This window comes from Malassezia pachydermatis, assembly GCF_001278385.1.
Source record: "Malassezia pachydermatis strain CBS 1879 chromosome Unknown scaffold4, whole genome shotgun sequence".
NCBI classification, from domain to species: domain Eukaryota; kingdom Fungi; phylum Basidiomycota; class Malasseziomycetes; order Malasseziales; family Malasseziaceae; genus Malassezia; species Malassezia pachydermatis.
The window spans coordinates 374,053-397,303 of record NW_017253141.1 but is presented as its reverse complement, the minus strand read 5'-3'; the positions used below and the strand labels follow the sequence as shown (position 1 = coordinate 397,303).

The 23,251-nt window shown below is 53.5% G+C and overlaps 7 protein-coding genes across 7 annotated transcripts; 3 read left to right on the top strand and 4 right to left on the bottom strand.

The window, feature by feature from the left end:
• Positions 1-73: 73 nt before the first annotated feature.
• Positions 74-2,522, top strand: Malapachy_3970 (sterol reductase; the record flags this gene model as incomplete). The annotated part of the gene is made up of 3 exons (XM_018138427.1): positions 74-917; positions 945-2,318; positions 2,350-2,522. 3 exons carry the CDS (start codon positions 74-76, stop codon positions 2,520-2,522), a joined length of 2,391 nt encoding a protein of 796 aa, XP_017991795.1.
• A 74-nt stretch (positions 2,523-2,596) lies between these two features.
• Positions 2,597-4,110, bottom strand: Malapachy_3891 (dihydrolipoamide acetyltransferase; the record flags this gene model as incomplete). Its single annotated transcript, XM_018138350.1, has 3 exons — positions 2,597-3,784; positions 3,814-3,876; positions 3,904-4,110. 3 exons carry the CDS (start codon positions 4,108-4,110, stop codon positions 2,597-2,599), a joined length of 1,458 nt encoding a protein of 485 aa, XP_017991678.1.
• A 161-nt stretch (positions 4,111-4,271) lies between these two features.
• Malapachy_3922 (proteophosphoglycan ppg4) lies at positions 4,272-12,604 on the top strand (the record flags this gene model as incomplete). The annotated part of the gene is made up of 5 exons (XM_018138381.1): positions 4,272-4,363; positions 4,390-5,078; positions 5,873-6,188; positions 6,262-6,633; positions 7,333-12,604. 5 exons carry the CDS (start codon positions 4,272-4,274, stop codon positions 12,602-12,604), a joined length of 6,741 nt encoding a protein of 2,246 aa, XP_017991921.1.
• On the bottom strand, positions 4,834-5,286 carry Malapachy_3921 (hypothetical protein; the record flags this gene model as incomplete). Its single annotated transcript, XM_018138380.1, has 1 exon — positions 4,834-5,286. The coding sequence occupies one exon, from the start codon at positions 5,284-5,286 to the stop codon at positions 4,834-4,836; it is 453 nt and encodes a 150-aa protein (XP_017991794.1).
• Positions 12,605-12,673: 69 nt separating the features above from the next.
• Positions 12,674-16,267, bottom strand: Malapachy_3887 (dna-dependent rna polymerase ii second largest subunit; the record flags this gene model as incomplete). The annotated part of the gene is made up of 1 exon (XM_018138346.1): positions 12,674-16,267. The coding sequence occupies one exon, from the start codon at positions 16,265-16,267 to the stop codon at positions 12,674-12,676; it is 3,594 nt and encodes a 1,197-aa protein (XP_017991788.1).
• Positions 16,268-16,558: 291 nt separating this feature from the next.
• On the top strand, positions 16,559-17,743 carry Malapachy_3930 (hypothetical protein; the record flags this gene model as incomplete). Its single annotated transcript, XM_018138389.1, has 1 exon — positions 16,559-17,743. The coding sequence occupies one exon, from the start codon at positions 16,559-16,561 to the stop codon at positions 17,741-17,743; it is 1,185 nt and encodes a 394-aa protein (XP_017991672.1).
• Positions 17,744-21,362: 3,619 nt separating this feature from the next.
• On the bottom strand, positions 21,363-23,196 carry Malapachy_3910 (ptm1-member of the major facilitator superfamily; the record flags this gene model as incomplete). Its single annotated transcript, XM_018138369.1, has 5 exons — positions 21,363-22,200; positions 22,230-22,540; positions 22,572-22,883; positions 22,911-23,020; positions 23,052-23,196. 5 exons carry the CDS (start codon positions 23,194-23,196, stop codon positions 21,363-21,365), a joined length of 1,716 nt encoding a protein of 571 aa, XP_017992011.1.
• Positions 23,197-23,251: the final 55 nt, after the last annotated feature.

Here is a 23,251-nt window from a genome sequence, read left to right as displayed (position 1 = left end):
CGATCGCTTGTGGCCGGATAGGGTCAAATCGCGATCTCGCTTTTTTTCCTCAACAGGCTCGCGGCAGGAAACAATGTCGCAACCGCGAGTTGAAAGGCCTCGTCCTGTATCAAGGACGGCGTCACGGCCACGTCCACACTCCCGCCTGGATGATGAGCCACGCCCACGCCCACGTCCGCGTCGAGTGCGGAGGATCGACAGTGAGGATGAAGAGGAGGTAGAGCGTGTGCGTCCTCGCCGCCGTCCTGCTACGCGACGCCCCACATCTCGTGCCGAGCACGATTACAATCACACACGCTCGCAGCAGTTTGCGAAGCGCACATCGTACGCAGAAGGTGGCGCGCCAAGGGATCGAGCAGAGCGTCGGCGTAGCACAGCGACGCCGACTAGGCACAGACAATCAGCAAGCCATGTTGGCCATGGCTCGCGTAGTGCTGGTCATTCTGGTCATGCTACGCCTAACCCCTCTCGGCCCCATACGCCTCCAGCACGACATGACGAGCGGCTGGGAAAGCCCTATACGACGCCCACACGAAGTCGCTCACGCGCTGCAGGTGCAGGCGCAGTGGGTGGGGCGGCTGCTATGGGTGGTATGGTCTCTGATTCTGAAGAAGACTCGCCACCTCGAACGCGTCGTAGTCAGCCTCGTCGTGTACCTACTCGCAAATCATCGCGCCGACGCCCTCGTGGAGCAATTGTCTCTTCGAAACGCACGATTCCTCTGCTGGAAGGTAGTGGCCAGGTCGTTTCGGATGCGCGGTCGATCAAGACATCCTCGAGCAGCGTCTTCTATGATGCGGAAGACCAGGACGCGGTCGAAGCCGCGCACGAAAAGCCACGTACCAATCGGGATCGAAAGCTGGCTGCTGTGCCGCATCATCAGATGAACACGATGAAACAAGGTCGCGTGTTTGCTAGTACGTACAGAACTGTCTAACTCCCAGTGAATGGCATTGATAATGTGACATTGTTGATGGAGGATGATTCGTACCACTTGGCGTGTTTTTCCATGTACCTGTTTAAAACGACACTGGATTACAAGACTGTGCGAGAGTTTTTCGAAGTGCTTGTCCAGCTCTACCCCAAGTACCGCTACGTCGTGGACTTCCAGCCGTATACGGCGCGCCGCCGTGACCGTTTGCGTCGCAAGCAGAGGGAAGATGTGGCAGAGCAGGCCCGGAAGGAGCGGAACGAGAAGATGAAGCGTGGTGAGCTTCCGCCGAACCATGGCCCACGCACACTGTACTCACGTTCGCTCAAATCTGGATCATGGCTTCGCCCAGCGCAGTGGCGCATTGATGAAGATTTCCACGTCTCTGAAAACATCGAAGTCATCTCTTGTGGTGGAACAGGCACAGAGGACCAAGTGTACAAAATTGCGGGCCGTTTCCTCGCCCGACACTTTGACTATAACAAGCCTGTATGGGAAGCGCTTCTCATTCAAGGTCTGAACACGAGTGAGGGTGCGAAAAGTGCATTGATGATCAAGATTCACCACTGCTTCTCTGATGGTCAGGGTATGATTCAGTCGTACCATGCTGCATTGATGGCCATGTCGAAAGATATGGGTATTAAGGAGGTACAACAATGGGTGGATGTCGCAAAAAAGAAGAACAAGGCAAACAAGAAAAAAGAGATCAAGCCGACGATTGGCGGTACCGTCTCGCATTCGTTCTACACAATGCGGGAGCTGTACTTCCGCAAGCGTAAGTCGTTTGTGTACCGGAACCCGAAGCAAGCACGCGCATCCCAGCGTTTGTACTACCATTCAGACGGTATCCCTATGGCCGGCATTAAGAGAATCCGGGAGACTTTCTCCACGCCCAATATGCACTTGACACTGAACGATGTGGCTGTAGCGATCTTGGCACGAGCGATGGCTTTGGCAGCCAACCGACTATCGCCTCGTGGATCTAAAGACGATCGCCGCGCTGCCATCTTTGTCCCGGTATCCATTCGTCCCGAAGGCAATTGGGATCTGTACAACTACACCACTGGAGCGATGGTATGGCTCAAGTACCCTGATTTGGATGCGACACCGGTCAGTGCACAGCTCGCGCACGTGCACAAAGAAATGCTGCGGATCAAGAAATCGTATCTGCCCAGCCTATGGTACCACACATTCAACGAGATCTGTAAGCACCGTGGCATGTATGTGCCCAACTACCCGATTGCACGCAGTATCTTTTACCGTGCTTTTAGCGAGTACCATGTTGCGACGAATGTGCCAGGTCCCACAGAGCCTGTGATGTTTGGAAAGCATCAAGCGTACAGCTACCACGTATTACCGCCCAGCTCGCCCGGCAAAGCTACGATGGGTACGTTCCTATGTATACTAACCAACGCCAGCGATCGGCATGATCAGTTATGCCGCCAACTTCTCCCTTGCAGTGTCATGCGATGACGTCCCCGAATTCAAAGACGTGCCCCGCGTGCTATGTGATGCCTTTAGCGAGTCGTCGAAGCTTCTGATCGAGGCGGCAGAGAACCATCTCGCTCAGGCTCCCTCCGAAAAAAACTAAGATAGAGGATAATTCGGATTCATGGACAGTATACTAGGCCTATGGCTACCCTTCTGTACCTATATACGTTGCCCCTAGAGCATGAACGACAGAGGGTTCTCCAGCGCAGCTTTAAAGGCAGCCATCCACTTGGCCGCCATCGCACCATCCACCACGCGGTGGTCGGCAGAGATGGTGGCCTGCATCACTTGCACTGTCTTGAAGCCCTTCTCAGAGGACTCATCAGGCACAAGGCGCGGCTCCGTCTTGCCAATCGCAAGAATGCAGCTCTGCGGCGGGTTAATGATAGCCGTAAAGTGGCTCGTGCCCATCATGCCCATGTTGGAGATGGTGAACGTGCCGCCCTGGTATTCTTCCGGCTTGAGCTTGCCATCACGCGCCTTCTTCGAGAGCTCCTTACTCTGCGCACCGATCTCGGCCAGGCCCACCGTACCACAGTTGCGAATGATAGGCGTAATCAGACCCGTAGGCGTAGCCACAGCAACGCTAATGTCCTGCACGTGGTTCTCACGGATAAAGTCACCGTGCCATGCCGAATTCACGGCAGGAACCTGCTTGAGGGCCAACGCCGATGCCTTGATAATAAAGTCGTTCACCGAGAGCTTGGCAGCCTTCGCCTTCTCAGCATCGCCACGAGCAGCCTCCTTCGAGGCCTTGTTGAAAACCTCGCGCAGCTGCAACACACGGTCCATCTCCACATCAAACGTCACGTAGTAGTGCGGCACCGTAGACTTGCTCTCCGTCAGGCGCTCCGCAATCACACGGCGCATGTTCGACACAGGCACATCCGTGTACGAAGCACCAGCGGCGGCAGGCGCACCACTGCTCGGCGCTGCAGCACCAGCACCAGCACCAGCGCTAGGCTGGTACTTTTCCACATCCTCCTTGAGAATGCGGCCGTTCGGACCGGAGCCCTTGACTTGCAGCAGAGGCACACCACGCTCCAGGGCAAGACGCTTCGCCAGCGGCGAGGCCATTACGCGGTCCAGAGGACCAGTGCTAGCCGGAGCAGGAGACGACTCCTCCTTCGGAGCCTCCTCCTTCTTCGGAGCCTCTTCCTTCTTCGGGGCCTCCTTCTTCGAAGCCTCCTCCTTCTTCGGGGCTTCCTTCTTCGGCTCTTCGGACGAGGAGCTAGCGCTCGCACTGGCCGACTCCTTCTTAGCCTCCTCCGCAAGAGCATCCGCACCAGAGAGATCATCACCCTCCTCAGCCATAATGGCAATCACCGAGTTCACGGGCACGTTCTTCGAGCCGCCAGGCGTCTATCGGTCAATAGGTACACACAACATACCAAAATCTTCGCGACCACACCGTCATCTTGAGCCTCAACTTCCATCGTAGCCTTATCGGTTTCCTGCGATTAGTTTCCTTGAATACGTACCACTTCCAGGAGTACATCGCCCGTGCTGAACGATTCGCCCTCTTTCTTGCGCCACGCGGCGATACCACCGTCTTCCATGGTCGGACTCATGGCAGGCATGGTGAACTTCTTGAGCTCAGCCAGCGTAGCACTAGTGTGCATGCCAGCCATGCCGGCACGCAAAGGCGCGCTCACTCGTAGCAACTGCTGACGCACAATCGAGTACATGATGCAGTACCAGGAACAAGAGACAAAAATATAACGGGCGGCGACCCGTGCAGGCGTGGGCGGCCGATGGAAGCCCGTGTGGCCGACTTGGGGAAATAAGCCCCGCACCCCTGTCCAACGCTTACGCGTAATTTATTTTGTTGGGCCGCAGCCGCTACGCCATGGACACGTCTGTGCGCGCTTCGGTGGAAAAGGCCGTCTATGAAGAGTTGCAGGCAGCATGGGGGCCACTCCCCTTGAGTCGTGACTGGCTGTACGTATATCAGTAACTCACCCCAGGTCTGAGTGTATTGCGTACCTTACGACGAAAACCCCTACGATATGCGGTGATTCTGCCGCGTGCCTAGAGCAGGTACGCGCCCAGCTGCTCGTCTCAAATCTGGCGGACTCGATGGAGGCAGCACAACCCACACCACGACTACTTCAAATCACACATGTCATGGATGTGGGTGTCTCTGCTCAAGCACTACGCGACATTTTTGCTGCACGACATACAGAGCCAGGCACCCCCTTTCCACGAGGCATGCTTCGCTGGCACCTAAGTGACGGACACCAGTCGAAAGACCTTGTCGCGTACGAATATACTCCTATCCCGGCTTTGTCTCTGGACACACCCCTCGGCACAAAAATTTTAGTACGCGAGTGTGTTTATGATGACCAAGTACTGCTCTTAGAAGCGCCCCATATACATATCCTCGGTGGATTTGTGCCTGAATGGAACATTTATGCCGACCTAGCCGCCCAAATATCAGAGAAGCTAAGTGTGGACGTAAAGCCATGGCCAGCATCCAACGCATTGCCGCCGGCACGTAGGGTAGAGGCATCACACGCCTCGTCGGCGCCTGCACGGCCCTTGTCCAGCATGACAGAGGTCAAGGCACCTACGGCGACCGTGTCTGCAGCACCGCCATCATTGTCTGAGCCATGGTCAGACGACGTGATGGACGAATGGGATTGGGATGCGGAAAGTGCGCTACGAGAAGCGGAACAGGCATACTCCTCGACGCCTACTGCCAAGCATATACCTCCTCCAATGACGACCGACCCCACTTCCTCCACGATACCCATGTCTTGTTCCCAGCACTCTAGCTTGTCCGAGGCCCGATACCCTAGCTCTTCGCTACTGCAAAAATTAGAACGTGACGCGTCTGCCCCCTTGGCTTCAAGCCCGGCCATGTCAGCTAGTCAGGGTGGACGATCGCAGGAGCAGCTGTATCTACCTATAAAAAGCACATCTCAGCGTTCCACCGAGCCTTCAATACCCATTGACGTGCGCTCGTCGCCCTCACCAGAAGCACGACCACCTCCACGCCGTGAATACATCACGCTCTTAGACTCTGATTGACGCGGGACAGAAAGAGGCGGCGCCCTCCATTCGGCCGAATCTCATAGTACAATAGGCAGCTGTTTTTTTTTTTCCTCTGACTGTGCGGGCACGCCACAAGCCTGGCTAGCGAAGAAAAAAACAAGGTTGTGTTACGACACTGCTACAAACCTAATACATTCATTCACTTTGACGTAATTACCAGCATGCCCAGTCAAAAGCGTGGAGATCGCATGCGAAATGCGGCAACACAGGAGGCCCTACGCTCCGCCATGCGCTACCGTCACGGCGCCATCATCACGAAAGGCGGTAAAATTCTGGGACAAGGCCATAACCATGTACGAACAGGGTTTAGCGGACCGTTGTCGGCCCATGAGGCTATCGTTCTCCCTATGCGACGAGGTCTTGATGACTGCACACATATACATACTCACGAAGGAGCCTCGCACGCTGGCGCGCGTGGCCAGTCCTACTTCAGTATGCATGCGGAGATGCATGCTGTGACATCCGCGCTGCGTGGAGCGCGCCCCCATAACATTCCACGGAGCAGTGTTCTGCTTGATCCGATGGAGTCAACGTGCGCGCAGTTCCATGATATGACCCTCGAGATGCAGGATGGCTCCCGCTGCAGCGACGTGCCCACAGCTGCCACCAAGCGCGTGGCTGCTGGAATCAAAGCCAAGTGTGACCGGGCTTTGGTCGAGGGCGCGAAGCGGGAGCAACAACGCATCGCTTTTGCCCCCGATAGCGAGTGGTGTCTTAAACCGCGCTATAAAAAACGAATTGAAGAAAAACCAACGCCACGCACGCTGTACCACCTCGGACAGTGTGCGCCACGGGCATGGACTGTGGGCTGGCAATCAGGAGGCGCGTCGATTGCGTATTGAGCAACAGGAACTCAAGGCAGAGCGGCTAAAGCGTCGTAAAGAGCAGAAGATGGCGCGGAAGGCGCGAGGCGCCAAACAGACGAGTTCAAGTGAGAGTGCCAGTAGTGACGTGACGGATGCTGGTACTACAAGCCTCTCCTCGTCAAGTGAGTCATCACCGCCTTCGACGCCGCCGCCAGGGAGTGTATCGCCTCCTCCCATGGAAAATGGTACAGAGCTGGACTCGTGTACGTCCACTACGTTGGGCTACCGCAAAGTAGCACGAAGACCATTGCAAAGCATGGCAGATTCTCGTGTTCGTGGAGCGGATTTGTATGTGGTTCGCCTTTTACAAGATACCGACTCCAAAGCTAAGGCGAAAGAACAGCGACGACGACAGCGTGGTACTACTATGTCTACCAACACGATACCCCCTACCACCAATGTTATGCCTCGTTATGCGGACAGTCGGCCATGCTGGCGATGCCTAGAGTGGATGTACTGGGCAGGCATCAAGCGAGTTTTTTGGACAGACACGGAGGGTGCATGGCACGGTGACAAGGTCACTGCGCTTTTATTCGGATCCGCCCTGGCCAACAATACGGCGACGATGTATGTGCCTGTGCATTTAACACAGTACGAGCATGCAGCAGCCCTATTGCGCCAACGACAGGCAAAATAATGCCCCGACGCCTTGTAGATAGCCTGTAGCAATACGCGTTCTTTGTCGCTTGTCTGACGCCGTGCGTAGACTTGGCAATCCAGCCACGGGGCGCAGCCTTCTCAGTGGGGGGCCTTGTGGAGCATAAAGCTTGCATATACTTACGTAATTTTATTGGCAGACCCTCAGTGTTAGCGGCTGCTTACAGTAAACCATACATAGATGCTCATCGAACTGTTTTGTGCAGTAATCTAGCCGCAGTGACCTTGTACGACCACCGCCTGGCGCAACCACCTTGCCTTCATTAACGTCGCTGCCGTAAGACCTGAGGAGGTGGATCCCATGGCAGGTCCCCACTTCCCTGGACAAAGTGCCATAAGCACGGAGGCAGCTGCTAGCTCCGGTCTTAAGGAGTCAGCTGTGCCCAGCGATGAGATGGTGCCACGAACGTCCCATGAGCTACTGAGTGATTCCGATATGGAAGAGAGCGGAAAGCAAGAGGCTCAAACCCATATGCTTCGCACACCTATGCGCCTATATCAGAACGGTATGGCGTCGCGCAACGCTGCGTCGTCCTCGTACTTTGTGACGGTCGTACCGCCAGCCGATTTGCCGACCGAGTCACTTCCACGCAACGGCGGTCATCCGTCCATGGCGCGGCGTGGTACACTTCTCCCACTCTATCCGACGCTGGGTGGACAGCTATATGCCATTGCACGCGAATATGGCCTGCCCAGTGTGGGCGGTCTCTCGCTGTATCTTCTCGATGATGGAAAGGGTAGTGATGGCCCTCGTATTGGCGATGCTACATGGGCCGCCTTATGGAGCGGCTTTTTCGAGGATGAAGACCTCGACGAAACGTCTGGCATGATGAGCACAGACAACGCCGAGGTCGACTCCTTTGGAAAGGTCACCCCGTTGCCGTATGCTCGGCGTGGCCCCATATCACCGCATCAGCGCCAGAATTATCAGGCGCTCAGTGGGGGCACACCGATTATGCGTCGGATACACCGTGTCGCGAGCAACACGAGCATGATGTCGACAAACTCGGCCTCAGCAGCTTCCTATACGCTAGAGCATGGCCGTCTGCCGATCGTCGGCAAGTTTGAGTGGGCTGTCGATCCAAACCGGGCCAAATGGTGGCGTTCTTTTATTTCGCATGCTGAAACCGTGTCAGAGACCAATTCTCCACGTCGGGCCGGCCCATCGGAGGCCCCAGTCCTGCCCACGCCACGCAGCAACAGCGGCCCTCGCCCGTTGCATCTGGCTTCGCTCGCTTCGCCGCCATCGTCGCGCACACTGCCGCAGCCTCCTACGACCTTCGATGTTCCCTCGCGGGGGCTGCAGGGACCCGAAGCGGGCATTATTGTGCCAGAAGACAACGACGTGCAAGTACGTGATGCCCCGATTATTGCTGCATCGCCCAACTTGGATGCGGCGCCTGAGCAGGGTCAGGAGCTGCTTGCTGCGCCTAGCAGTGTGCCGGATGTGTTTACACCGCCGTCGACCAACGAAGGCATGATGACCGCGCCGACGTCAGTCGCGGAGGAGCCGCTGCCGGGGCAAGAGAAGGCACCTACTGCATCGGCACGTGCGGTGCCTCCACCGCCGTCGGCATCGACGCGAGAGCCGGAGGCATGGAGTGTGTCGCAAGGCCAAGTAGTGCGCCCCCATGCGATGACGGCGGCAATGGCGGCGCTCACAAGCGATTCTCTTGCCCCCTCAACGCGGGCACTGCCCACGCCGCCGCCGCCACCTGCCCGTCCGCCCTCGCATCCAAGTGCCTCGAAGCCTGAGAGTATCAAGTCTGAGCCCGATACAAGCCATGACAATGACTCGACACACTCGAAGAAGGAAAAGCCGACGGTCGTCGCTAGCATCTCTGCGGCGGCGTCGCGCCTGTTTGGCACGCAACACAAGCATACAGACTCGAGCTCGTCGGCGCCCGAACAGAAGACAGAGTCCACTACGGCCGACTCCAAGAAGGACGAGTCATCACGCTCCGTTTCAGACAGTACCAAGGCAGCTGCTCAGGCCGTACTGGAAGGCAAGCCACGCACGCCGCCCTCGCCGCAACTTGATGTAGAAGAGGCGCGTGATCGTTTGATTGAGCGTGAGCGTGCCACGGCCAATGCTCGTCGGCATATGCAGCGAGCGTCCATTGACGTTCCGCGCTCAGTGAAGCGTGCCTCCGCACGTATGTCGGAAGTTATTTCGCAGCCTGAGGAGGAGATGGAAGCGGCCTCCATGCACAAGCGTAATGCCAGTGCTACGCGTTTCGAGGCGCATGGCCCTATTCTCGACGCTGTGCATGAAGCGCCACCACGCCGCCCTCTGCCGCAGCCGCAAGGCCCACCGCTGGACCCTTCGGCGACGCCTGTGACGATGACAGGGGTCGGTGCAGGCGCAGGAGCTGGCGCTGCGGCGATTGCAGCGTCTGCAGGGATGCCGACTGTCAGTTCGGCGCTAGCCCAGGACCAAGCGAAGTCCAAAGAAGCTACATCGATCCCGCCTGCGGATGGTGCATCGAAGCGCCCTGTGCCCACAGCGCACGAGATGCTCTCTCGCCGCCTGGCGCAAAACGCTTCGTCCCTTCGATCACCGATTGTGCTTGACCAGTCTTTGCCTGGCGATGCGCCGACAAGCAACAGCATCATCACGGAGCTTTCGCCACCGACTTCGACTGATACAAAGGCCGGCGCCATGGGCGACAAAGAGAATGCCAACGTGACCTCCCCGACCGTCCCTCTCTCGGAGATGGATCAGATCCTGCCTTCGGTAAAAGATACCTCGGCCAAGAAGGAGATGACATCAAGCGACAATGACATTGACACGGCGCTTCTGACTACGCCGCCGAAGACAATGGCGCAACGGAAGCTGCATCGCTCCTCTCAGCAGGTGCCCGACGCGCCGACAGTAGCGCAGCTGAACCGCCAGAACAGTGTCGACTTTAACAACACTCTAGGCGACCTGCAGCGTGCGCTGGACTTGCTGTCACCTCGTCGTGCGTCGACAAAGCGCAGCAGTTTAGGGCGCCAGAACAGTCTGATGGGCAACGCAGAGAAGCCCATGTCGGCCAAGGACATGTTTATGGCCGAGAGCGAGATGATGGAGCAGCCGCCAAGCGATCTCCAGAATGCGCATTCGCCAGACCAATTGGCCACCGGTATGACGACGCCCGCGTACGTTCGCTACGGTATCGGTGACATCTCAGTCCAAAGCGACCAGAGCATTTTGTCCGTGGAGCGCAAGCGTTTGAGTTTCCGTGAAAAGCAACAAGGTGATGCGCCATCGCATGCCAATGTGCTCAACACGCGCCATCTCAACGAAGAGCAGGAAGCGTCGACCACAGGCCCTGCGTGGGATCCGATGCCTATGGGCGAAACATCGGCTTGGAGTGCTGACCCCACGCCCAACCCCGACCAGGTGACGCAGTGGGGTCAAGGACCTCGGCCTACGTGGGAAATGGACGATGCACCACCGATCTGGCAATCGAGCGCGGCCTCGACCTTGCCGACTCGTGCCATGGTCACCGAGGAGCCGAAGCCTGTACAGTCTATACCGTCCACTCGCGTGCGCGATTCACAACAGTCCCAAGCATCGTGGCCTGGTGAGTCAATGCCGCCCACAGAGAACGACAGTTTTCAGCGTCGTGATTCGCAATCGCTCACACACCGACCTGTCATCGCGCTGGATCAGGGCCGGACATCAAGTGATCTCGTGACACCCAGCACGGCACCGGTGCCGGCCGCACGCCGTGCCGTGCCAGACGCACAGGCAGCTCCATCTGTGTCACAGCCTGCTCAACCGACACCGCCACAAGCGCAGCCAACTACGGAGCAGGTGCAGAAGCCCACAGCGCCCGTCGCACCGGCATCCACTGCCGCGGCCCAGCCGCCGCCGCGTACGGTGCCTGCTGCAGCGCCGATCGGTGTGTTACCCGTAAACATCCCGCCCCACGACGGTGCATGGAGTGTACGCTGGGACCCGCCGGCACCACCGGCGCTGCCTGAGGGTGGATCTGCACCACCGCCACCGCCCAAGCGTGACGAGACGGAGGAGTCACTCGAGGCTATGCTGCAGAACATGCAGACGCGAGATGCCCAGTCTACAGCCCCTGCGGTGGGAGCAGCAGCCCAGGCTGGTACGACGGCCCCGGTTCCTATGAACGACGAGTGGGCTCGCTTGGCAGCACAGCAGCAGCCATGGTCGGTGAAGGGTTCGATGCCGCTAGCTTCACAAACCACCGGAATGATGCACACGCCGGTGCGAACGTCCCATTCGGTGGACCTCTCCACCATGTCGCAAGGAGCGATGGAGAGTGGGCGTGTGACACCTCCGAACGAAGGGCCCTTGCCAGTGTCGACTATGAGCCCCATGAGCCCGAATCAAAGCAGCTCAAGCTTGCCCAAGTCGAATTCCAGCAAGGATCTGTATCGGATGTCCACATCGCCTCCACCGGGACAGGGTCGCAACAACTTTTTGGCCAAGATGTCGCCAAAGTTCAAGTGGCCACGTCGGAAGAAGGACGAGAAGCGGGCCCACGTGTCGTCCACAGGCTCCAATGGTATGATTCCAAGCCTCCCGTCGGGCGGTATCTCGGAGGATGAGCTGGCGAACATGGACAAGAGCCGGAACTCGACCATGTCGCTCTCGTCGGTTGGTCGTGGTCTGCGTATGACACGGAGCAACTTGCAGGCGACAGACTCGAACATGATATCCGGGTCGCCTGTTTTGCCGCAGCCGTCGATGCCTTGGGATTCACAAGGTATGATGTCGTCACCTAGTGGTAGTGTGATCGACAAAGGCTCGCAGCAGGGTTTGTCCAGTCCGTTCTCGACCCACAGTGAGCTCTTCCCGGAGCCCAATACGAGTCGCATGTCGGCGGGTGAGCAGCCGACCCCTACATCCAATGCGGCCTTTGTGTTTGACGAGCCTCCGGCACGCAGTATGAATATATCACAGCCAGGTCAGCCTACGCAGCCACTGCTCTCGGACATGTACCATGCATCCATCGAAGAGCAGAGCCATCCACCTGCCTCGGCCTCGCTGCCGCATTCCAACTCGACGGATACGATGGCCCTTGCGCCCGGTGCGCCAGGGATCCCTCCGACCACAGTCTCGACCCACTCCAGTGCCCCGTCGCTCATGTCTCAGGACCAAGCGCGCATGGCCTCCTGGCAAATGCCTGGACGTGTAGGACAAACGCAGGGGAATCAAACGCATTTCCCTCCGCCTGTCAACCAGCATATGAATCAGCGTATGTCAGGCTCCAGCACCGTGTCGCAGTCGCAACCCTCGCAGATGACGTCGTCGACATCTACCTTGCCACAAGCATGGCCTTCGACGACGAACCAAATGCAGCAGACACAGACGCAAGCACAGCCGATGCCATCGCAGCCATCGGCGTCGACGTTGCTGCCATCGCAAGCGCTGATGCATTCGCCAGCGCATGCACAGGGTCCGCCTACGGCCATGAGCGAGGCTGGCCAGCATGGTCCCACACCTCCCGCAAGCTCGGCGCCGGCGCCGACGTCGCTGCGAACAGACTTGTCCGCGCAGGGCCATGAAACACTGCACCAATTGGAGCAAGGGAAAGACAAGATCACGAACGGTGTACGTCACATGTTCAACCGTAGTTAGGTGCTATTATATATATAAATAAATATGACTCGTTTCTATGACATCGCAGCCAGGTACTGCTTGCATGAGTTAGTACAAGCGCGTCGCAATGCCCATGCTCATCAGCTCTTGGAAGAGGAGCTTCGCCGCATAGGGGATATGGATTTGCGAGATCGCAGAACGGTTGCGGCATGCACGACATTCGAATGTGCTCTTGCGCAGGTTGGCAACAGCCGTCAAGCCACACAGATCACAGATATGCAGGCGGTACGCATCACTGGTATCGTACATGCGCTCCTTGAGGAAGTAGGCCATACCGTGGGAAATCATACAGTCACGCTCCATCTCACCGAAACGCAGACCACCATCGCGACTACGACCTTCCACGGGCTGACGCGTAAGGATCTGCACGGGACCACGCGCACGACTGTGGATCTTGTCGTCGACCATGTGCTTCAGGCGCTGGTAGTACGTCGGGCCCAAGTACACTTGCGCCTGCAACTTGCGGCCTGTGTGACCGTTGTACATGACTTCCAAGCCACGTGACTGGTAGCCTAGGGAGAAGAGAATGTCACTGACACCCTTCACGGTGAGGTCCGTAAACGGCGTAGCATCACCTTCTTGACCAGACAATGTCGCAACCTTGGACAAGAGACACTCGACCAAGTGACCGATAGTCATACGACTGGGAATGGCATGTGGGTTGATGATAATGTCAGGCGTGATGCCTTCCGCTGTGAACGGCAAATCTTCCTGGCGGTACGTAATACCGATCGTACCTTTTTGTCCGTGACGCGAGGCAAACTTGTCACCCACCTGCGGCACACGCGTGGAACGCACACGCACTTTGACGAATTTCGCACCCTCGCCGTTGGTCGTAATGAGCACCTGATCAATAATACCACTCTCGGTACTCTTCATCGGCGTACTCACATCCTTCTTGGTATGGGTCTTGCTGCGCATGCCCAGCTCATCGCTGTCAGGCGGCAGCGGCGCCGTCTTACCAATGATAATGTCTTCACCAGATACACGCGTACCTGGCGGTACAAGACCATCAATGTCCAGCTTCTCGTACGTGCCATGCTTCAAGCGGATCGCCGTTTCGCGCGTAGGCTTTTCAAACTCTTCCATGGTAATCACACCGACCTTCTTCTCCATATCCTGGAACGTACGGTAGTACAGAGAGCGGAACAAGCCTCGGTCAATGGCCGACTGGTTCATAATCACGGAATCTTCCTGGTTGTAGCCAGAGTAGCACAGGATGGCCACAATGGCATTCTGGCCAGCTGGCAGTTCACGGAAACGCAGATGCTCCATGGCACGCGTCGTGGCCAGTGGCTTTTGCGGGTAGTACAAAATGTTCGCCATGGTATCCATACGAATCTGGTAGTTGGTCAAGAACACACCCATCGCTTGCTTGCCCATAGCCGATTGATAGGTGTTACGGGGCGATTGGTTGTGGTCTGGGAAGGGAATGATACTGGCACACACACCCAGAATCATCGCAGGATGAATCTCACAGTGAGTCCATATATCTGGCGCAAAGGTATGCGCAGAACGCAGGCGGCGTGTCGCATCCGACGTATCCGGCAGCATATGGCCGTTCGATGCTTTGTATTCGCGCGACTGCTCCAAGTCCGTAGGACTCATACAGATCAGTACCGTCTCCTCCTCTTCCGTATCGAGATACTCAATCACGCCTGACTGGACAAGGCGCGTCCAGTCCCAGCCTTCACCAGACTCGTCATTGAGCGCTTCCACATGGTGTCGCTTGATAAGCAATGTCATGTCCTGCTGGTCGACAATGAACAGAGGGCGCAGCATACGGCCTGCATCTGTGTAGATACGCAACTCCTTTTCACGGATATCACGCACGACACTTACTTCATGACTGATATCGTCCTTACGACGCAGATCACGAAGCGTATCAACAAGTTGGCCAGGGTCGTCGTGCGTACCGAGCCAAACGCCATTGACAAAGACCTTGGTCGCTTTAGGATCAGCCGCTTGCATGTCCACCAAGCTGTTCAGACCAAACTCTTCCAAGAATTCGACAATCGGCGCGCTAGGCGTACCCACGGAAATGTTCGACATCAAGCTCAAGTTCTTTACTAGACCACAAGCTTGACCTTCTGGCGTCTCTGCAGGGCACACCATACCCCAATGCGTGTTGTGCAGCTGACGTGGCTTGGCAATCTTACCGTCACGGCCAATAGGCGTGTTGCAGCGACGCAGATGCGACAGTGTCGAAGCAAAGGTGTAGCGGTTAAGTACCTGCGACACACCTGCCTTGGACTGCATTGCCTTCTTTTGGTCACCCCAGTTACCCGTAGCAAGCGAGTAGCGCAGACCATTGGTAATCGTAGCATGACGCACAGCGGCTTGGAGATGGAACTCCTTCTGGTCTTCCACACAGCGCTGCAGATGACGGTAAATATCACGCGTGACCTTGCGGAAGAGCATACGGAAAAGGCCACTGAGCAGCGGTCCAGCCAGATCCAGACGCTTCTTGCCAAAGTGGTCACGATCATCAATTTCGCGGCGGTCCAGCGCAGCAAGGAGAAGGCGATGCACCATGTATCCAAAGAAGTATGCTTTTTTGGTATTAGAGCCCTCTGACATGGAGATGTGAGGCAGCATTTCCTTCTGTAGAATCTCCTGGGCATACGTCGTACGCTTAAAGCGAGACAGACCAGTCGTGGTACCACGACGACCAATAAAGTCCAGCGCTACCTCACGGTCCTGTATCACAAACGCTTCTTCAATACACGGCTTGAGCATCTCCAACATCTGCGTGTCGTTAAAGTCGTAGCAGATATGCTGCAGTACCTCACGATCGGGCACTACACCCAGCGCACGGAACACAATCACGATCGGGATATCATTTCGGATGTACGGCAGCGTAGCCTTGATCGTGTTGTTGAGACTGCGCTCACGGTTGCGGGAGAAAAGCTTCACTTGCATCGTGCTGATCGTCTTTCCACCGCGCTCCACCGCGCTACGAATCTCAGCCAAGTGCGTGATGGGCGACGGCGCAGCCTTGGAGAAGACGTATACGTGGTTGGCGGCCATACGTTCCTGCGCAATCAGCACCTTTTCTGAACCATTAATAATAAAGTAGCCACCAGAATCAAAGGGACACTCATTCAAACTGTACTTGCCCTCGTCAGGCAAATCGGTCAGCCAACAGAAATGCGAGTGCAACATTATCGGCACCTTGCCTAGATACACCTTCTCATCCACAATTTCATCGCGCGTTGGGTCAGGCACCCACAGTTGGTCGCCATTCTCGTCCAACTCGTCCTCCTCGCCTTTGATCAAGACCTTTTGCGACACGTCAACATGAAGACCCGCCGAGTACGTCAGATTACGTTGTCGTGCCTCTTGTGGAAACAGCGGTGCTGTGCTACCATCCGCCTCCGTCTGTTGAGGCTTGTTCATGTAAATCTGGCCGAACTCGATCTCGTAGCGACGTGTCCTGTCTTCAGCGTGGCCAGTGTGTTGATCGCTTTGCTCCAGTGTGAGACTACGACTTTCTTCCACAAGTTCCTGCACAGTATTGCTCATGAACTCATTGAAACTGTCGATCTGCTGGCGCACAAGGCCCTTTTCTTCGAAAAAGGCCTTGATCACATCCCAGCAGTCCTCCTGGCTGATTTCCTCAACCCCCTCTTCCGCGTACATGATATTCAGCTGATAGATCCGTCCACGTAGCTACCGCACAAGTCTCTCGCAGTGTATACACGCCTTTTACCTCGTGTGCTGCGCAGCTGTGCGTCGCGTTTGCGGGGGCCAACAGGTCGGGAGCAGGCGCAGACGACCACTATCGGCGCTACGACTTGGACACAAGAGACGCGCGACAGTCACGTGCGCTCGGCCGAGGTCTTCTCGAGCGAACGCGTACGCCATCGTTCGCTGCCTCCACTCTCCTGGTAGCCCAGCGCTAAATCGCCGCACGCCACTGCCGCCAGCAAGATGGGTGCCGGTGATTTGAACGTGAAAAAGTCGTGGCACCCACGTCTACAGCGCAATCAAGAGAAAGTATGGAAGCAGGAGCAGGAGGCACTGGCGGAGCGTAAAAAGCTCGATGAATTGCGCAAAGAGCGCGAACAAGAACGCCAAATGCAGGAACTGCAGCGCATTCATGAAGCTGCTGGTGGCAAACGACGTTCTGAACGCGTTGAATGGATGTATGCAACGCCTGCTACAAGTACAGGGCCTTCAGAAAGCGAATTAGAGGATTATTTGCTGGGCAAAAAACGTGTTGATAAGCTCCTGCAAGGCAATGAAGCACAGCAGCTCTCTCGGACAGCAGGACCTGCAGTGTTAAACGAACCGGAAGAAACTAATACAGCGAAGGATATGGCATTGAAAGTGCGAGAAGATCCGCTTTTTGCCATCAAGAAACAAGAACAGGCCATGTACGAAATGCTGATGAAAGACCCTACTCGAATGCGCCAAATGCGTGCACGTCTTGGTTTACCTGTGGAAAAAGACGAGAGATTAGATCGTTCTCGTCGCGCTCATAATCGTGATCGTGATCGCGATCGCGATCGTGACCGGCACCATCGTCATCGACATCGAGATCATCATTCCGACCGGCATGACAGACACCGCAGCGATCGATACGAAGAATGGTCATCGCGTCGTCATGAAAGTCGTGATCGCGATGAACGTGAGTATGATCGACGACACTACGACAATCATTGTCCGTACGATGAGCGGTATCGGCGTGAGAACTATGATCGCCGCGAGCGCGATGACTACGCAAGACAGCGTGATCGAGAAGCACGACATGACAAAGACTCGTTTAGATCCTCCCGTCGCCACTATGATACCCCTTCCCGCCACCGCTCACGCTCACCTAATTGCTCGCGCGTGACAGAAGAGGATCGCGCAGCAAAGTTGGCGGAGATGATGCAGAATGCGAAGACGATGGAAGCGGATCGTGCCTCAATGATTGCGAAAGTGACCGAAGAAGAGCAGAAAGAACAAGAAGAGGAAGAGCAGCGTCGAGACAAGGCACATAATACGGGCAAGGCCTCCTTTCTATTGGACCAACAGCGTAATTTATGGGGCGAGCAGAGTGGCGGAATGGATCTACATGAACGTCTCCGGCGTGGACGCCATGCGCTTGAGCGCGTGCAAGATGACTCGTAAAGGCGTTCTATTACAGTGATTTATTGTATATTTACGGCTTTCAGTAGAATAATATGGATTTATTCGAACTATTTCTCGATGGACGAACGAAATTGCACCAATTCCACGTTGTCTTCATTGTTGGATGATACGCTTTTTATAAGCATGTGCTGCTGCAACTGAGGACTGTCATGCTCGGAGATCACAGAAGCATAAGGTGGTAGTTCATTGTCATTTAGGAGATGACGTTGAGACGTAGATGGGTGATAGTCTTCCGAATTCAGCTCTGTTTTAGGTGGGTTTGCATCGCTGGGCCCAACATAGTCGTTGCCTTGGTGCTATGCTCTTCCTGCGCCACATTGATGAAATGTAACGCTTGGATATAGCGAGGCAGGTACACCCACATGGTAAGTATGGATACGGCAGTGAATGTTGTACATATTAGAGTATCTTGATAAAGCCAGCCGTACTTCCGAGTGTCTTTCCCAAGCTTATCATATCCCTCAATTGCATCAGAAAATTTAACAACACGGCTAAAAAATGTTAGCACTAACATGAGTACAAAGGATAACAAGAAGTTGCCATAAAGCTTCGCTTTCAAGAATTGCTTTTGTTCGGAGCTCTTCATCATAGCTTCGACCATTAACATAATGCCAAAACAGAGCACCATTACACTAAAGAACAAGTGAACAAACAAAAGTGTAAAGTCCAAAACCTCACATTTAAAATGGCCGTACAATGTAGAGAAATGATACTCCATACTGGAAATACAAGAGAGGAAGAAAGAGATGCAGCTTATATGAATTCGATACTTTGTTTTAAACACGGAAGCAGGATCCATGGCACTGTGGTAAGTCAATACTATACGCACGGAAAAAGCACAAGGAGTTGAATGGATAATGCGTCACACAGCGATCTCCAAACGACACAAAGTGCAAGTAGTGTTTTCGCCTTTCTTGAAATATCATCATTACCATAAACAGAAGTGAGATCATACGTGTCAATGGGATACTGATGTTAGTTGAATAACGACGTACATGGTCCTTTTCATTTTCTTCGTATCAGACGTAGATCTCTTTGAGAACAACAAATCCTGAAAATTAGGGTTTTTGATCCCGATTCGGTCCTCTTCACCAGACTCAAATACCAATGCAGTAACTTTTTCAGTGGACTTTGGTGAGAGAGTAACTACCAGTAAGCGAAACGATCCACCTACACTCCAAAGTTATATTTGCACCTTGCCATACACCGTTGCAGATTGGTTCCGATAGAGCCCGATTACCCAGGTTGACAGTGAAGGTATAGCAAGACGAGGTCAGAGTTGCCAAACCAGCCCAAAGATCGCTAGCCACCGTACCATTGAGCAAGACGGGTAATGTTGTACAGTATCGCTCGAGCAGGCACATGCACGGTGCTAAAAAAGCTCATGTGGAGAGAGCAAACGAATGAAAGGGCGTAACAGGCACACTACGTGGATTGACAGTACAGTGGCCCACGTGCCTAATAAGAGAGGAAGCATATCTAGGAACAAGCTGATGAGCAGAAATCGTTGGGCAAGGTATAAGTAGCCAGGTACTGCAATAAATAAGCAGATAAATATGGCATGAGACGTTCTTAAAGTCGTCTGCACCCTAGTCAAGGGAAGCACTTAAAGGTACCTCAGAAATGCGGGGTTGTCGAAGTGGAGGAAATAGGGACCTTTATGAACTTGAAAATTGGTTTGACGAAGTTATGGGCTAACGCTGAAGTTGCTCCCCTATTGTGTACTTTACCGAGTATTCTCCCATCACATGGCTGTTAAATCGTTGTGAAATATACAACATAAATATAGGAACTCTGCTCTCTGCATGACATCCTAAACCATGTACTAGAAACAATCCGGGTCCTTATCACCATAGTGTCAGTAAATTGAAATTTAGTTTCTTGCAGAGCTCAAGTTCGTTTCAGAGATCTTTTCTTCCGAATGATCCTTATTTGTCGCCAAATTGAATCCAGCCTCGTCAGGTAACTGTATAGCGTAAAGGTAACGAGGGAAGAGTACAAACATGAAAACAATGAACGATGAAATACCAAAGACCAGCGGGATAAAATCCGTCAGCATCCATAAATATGGCCATAAGATCTTAGCAGGAATTCGCGCAAAAGCAAGAGAAGCCTGTGAGAGAATGACTTGACGCAAAATCAGGAAACAGGACCATCCACCCACAAGAAGACATATATGGAAATAGTTTGTAGATTTGATCCTCTTCTTCCTTGTACCTTGTCGATTAGAGTTTTCAAACGAAGCCGATAGCATTGAAAGAGAGCACGACAGGAATTGCATAATAAGTGTTATATGGTACCTTGTGTTATTTTCAGATCCTAAGACGGTTAAATTATAAGTATCGATGAATGTACTTATTCCTTGCATGAGGGAAAAAGAAACGCAGGCAATGTTCCGCGCATTAATATAGAAAGTAGGCTCGCTCGCTCTTACGTTAGAAACATCGGTACGTACGGCATGAGGAACAGACATGTTATAATCATGATATCCTTGACTCTCTTAAGAAAGCTGAAATACATGCCAAGTCGTTGCACTGTTGCCGTGATATTGTTATCATCGTAAACAGAGACGAGTTGACTGATATCAATTGGGTGGTTATTCATGTAAGAATAAAACTTCCATTGGAAATACATTTGTGCAAGGAAAAGAACTGCTGTAACGGTAAGCAGATGCTGTAAGAAATGGAGTTTCTTCTGCGAATGAAAACATAGAGTGATCCATGTGGCAGTAATGATAAAGAGAATACCTGTACATGTGGCATAGAGCTGAATTAGCCTAATTGTAACTCACATAAAGTTTCGGGTATTCATTTGCAGGTAAATGTCCTTCAAATTCATTATTGAATTGAATATACCCATAGACACGATTTTCCAGTTCCATACCTCCATCTGTACCGCTCGCCACAATACTAACACAATAGAAATCTGGGGAAAGTATAGGACGAATCCATTTCTGTGTATGCCTCAGCCCCGTATTCATGTGAAAGTGATGGAATTTGTTCATGCACAGGTTATTTGTCAAAGATTTTAGTAGGATTACGACGTACGTCCGATCCATCTTTGCTCTGTAATTGGCTAGTAGCTCTGTTCGAGTCAGAAGCACCACGCCAGGCACTCTCAGGCTTGGTCAATGTCTGTAATCTTTTAGAGTCAAACACAAAGGCAAACACATTTTGAGTGGTCTTTGGCGTTATGACCACTATTCATTAGTGTCATGACAAACATACCTTCTATGTTGGAATCTCTACCAGCCCACATCCAGCTGCATACTGGATAGAGAGAGGTTTTCTTCTCGATATTGAATGTATATCCATATACGTGAATGGAAAGAAGTAACCCTGAGAGTAGAACGAGATGCCACCGAATCATGCCAGAGATACGACGTGTACATTACCATGGTCAGGCACGTTATTTATATATATAGTGCGGGGAAGTGGAGGATGTATTTGCACCATTTCGGTTTGCTATTCCTACGAAACTTTTGCACGTGCGTGGGTATGCGTACGACAAAAATAGACCACCAAGCACAAACTCTGCCAGGCGAAGGGTACACGACGAAGAAGTCTATAGCCTAACAGTATGATGGGTATGCAGGAAACTACTTGGTTCTGTCATCGTCATCGTCAAGCGTGAGTCGTTCCATCTCAAAGTCTTCTGCATCGTGTTCGTCAAAGGAAGCGTGCTTTTTCATAGAGGCATTATCGTCCAAGTCAAAGACCAAGGCATCAGGGTCCTTCGACGTAGTTGTCTCATGCTCATCAGCCAAGGCAGAGACAGAGGCGTACGATGGAAGGTCGTCGCCATGCGCCTGTGCGTGCGAGAGTTGTTGTAGATGTACAGATTCCACTTCTTCTGCATCTGCATCAATCTCTTCATGATCGGAGTCGATAGTCGGCACATCGTAGGTAGCACCTGCAGCCTCCTCATCCGTGGCAAGCTCATCTGACATGGCCAGGCGCATATTATGACCTGTGGGACGCCATTGCCAAGCAATGAGCGCAAACACAACAAAGTATACCATGGAAAGAAAGCCATCGAGAATAAACCACCGATACTTCCATGAGTCATCAGCAAAGTCACCTGTACCATTCAACGATACAAGGATGACTAGCGCAAAGAAGTAGACGGCGATAGTGATGATAGTGCCCATCAAGATGGCCTGCAGGCGCTTAAACATAGCACACTTGAATGTTTGATGACGTTCCGTGAGGTCCTGGATGGTCGCCTTGAGTGAGAACATAATCCACATGTAGAAGGCTGTGAGTGTAAATGCCAGAGGGAAGATGAATAACACGACCCACGCGCCAGCATCTTCCAGCAGCACGAGAATCAGACCAACCGAGTACATTACGCCAAATACAAAGTGGAAGGCGGTCAGAATATACACTTTAATGATGGCGCGACCGATAGTCGGACGTACTACGCCATAGCCCATTCTGTCATATTAGGTAGCAGGTATACGTACGACACGATGAGCAGCAAAAAGAACGACAAGCTGTCGCGCATGGCCTCCAGCACACTCGAGAGAACTAGCAGCGTACGTGCTGTAGCGGTGACACCGGCACTACCATCCATGGCCTCAAACTTCATCAAGTCAATGGCATGCAGGTTGTAGTAGCGGTAGAACATCCACTCACACAGCATCTCAATCACGAGGAAAGCAATCACGCCTGAAATGAAATGCTGCACTGTAACAATCTGATCACGGTACTTGAAGCAAGCAAATAGCCAAGCGCCGCCCATAGCCATATACAATACCATAAGAAGGAAGTAAAGCTAATATAAGTGACAATCGCACAGGACGTACATAGAGCTTAGGATGCTGGGCTGCAGCTAGCTGGCCATCGAACCGGTTATGGTACTCAACGTGACCATGGAATCGCTCTGTATTTTTGGCAGTGGTAGACGTTGTAAGAGGCATAACACCAACGCAGTAAAAGCCTGTTGACGTCACAGGGTATGTCATGCTTTGTGGCTCCGTCAATTTCTCACCGAAATCAAACTGCTTTTGTTGAATGGTGTTTACGGTCGTGCTGTTATCAACAATATAATAGCCCAACTGATCTTGCGTACACAGTCCATGCTGCATAGCAAGCGATGTACAAATGTAGGTTTTGAACTGCGTCAGCATTAGCGCGCGACGTACATAGTGGCCGTATTTTTCCTGTGCGACATCATACTTGCCGATCAGATCGATTTCTTCGGCCTCATAGATGATGGTAGTGACACGACCCGTAGAATTAGGGTAGAAAACCACTGTCGAATGAGCATGTGCCAATTCACCTACCTTCCACGCTTGTGTTGGTGCCAGCCCACATGCCACTGCAAGCTTGCCGCATTTCTTTGCTGTCCTCCAGCATGGCCATATACGCATGGCATACATGCATAAGCGCCGCAAAGATCACAGCTACGGATGCCCAGTACCGTGTCATGCTGTCCTCTCAATGACACAGTCGTGGCGTCGTAAGAGCCGATGCAGACGCCGTG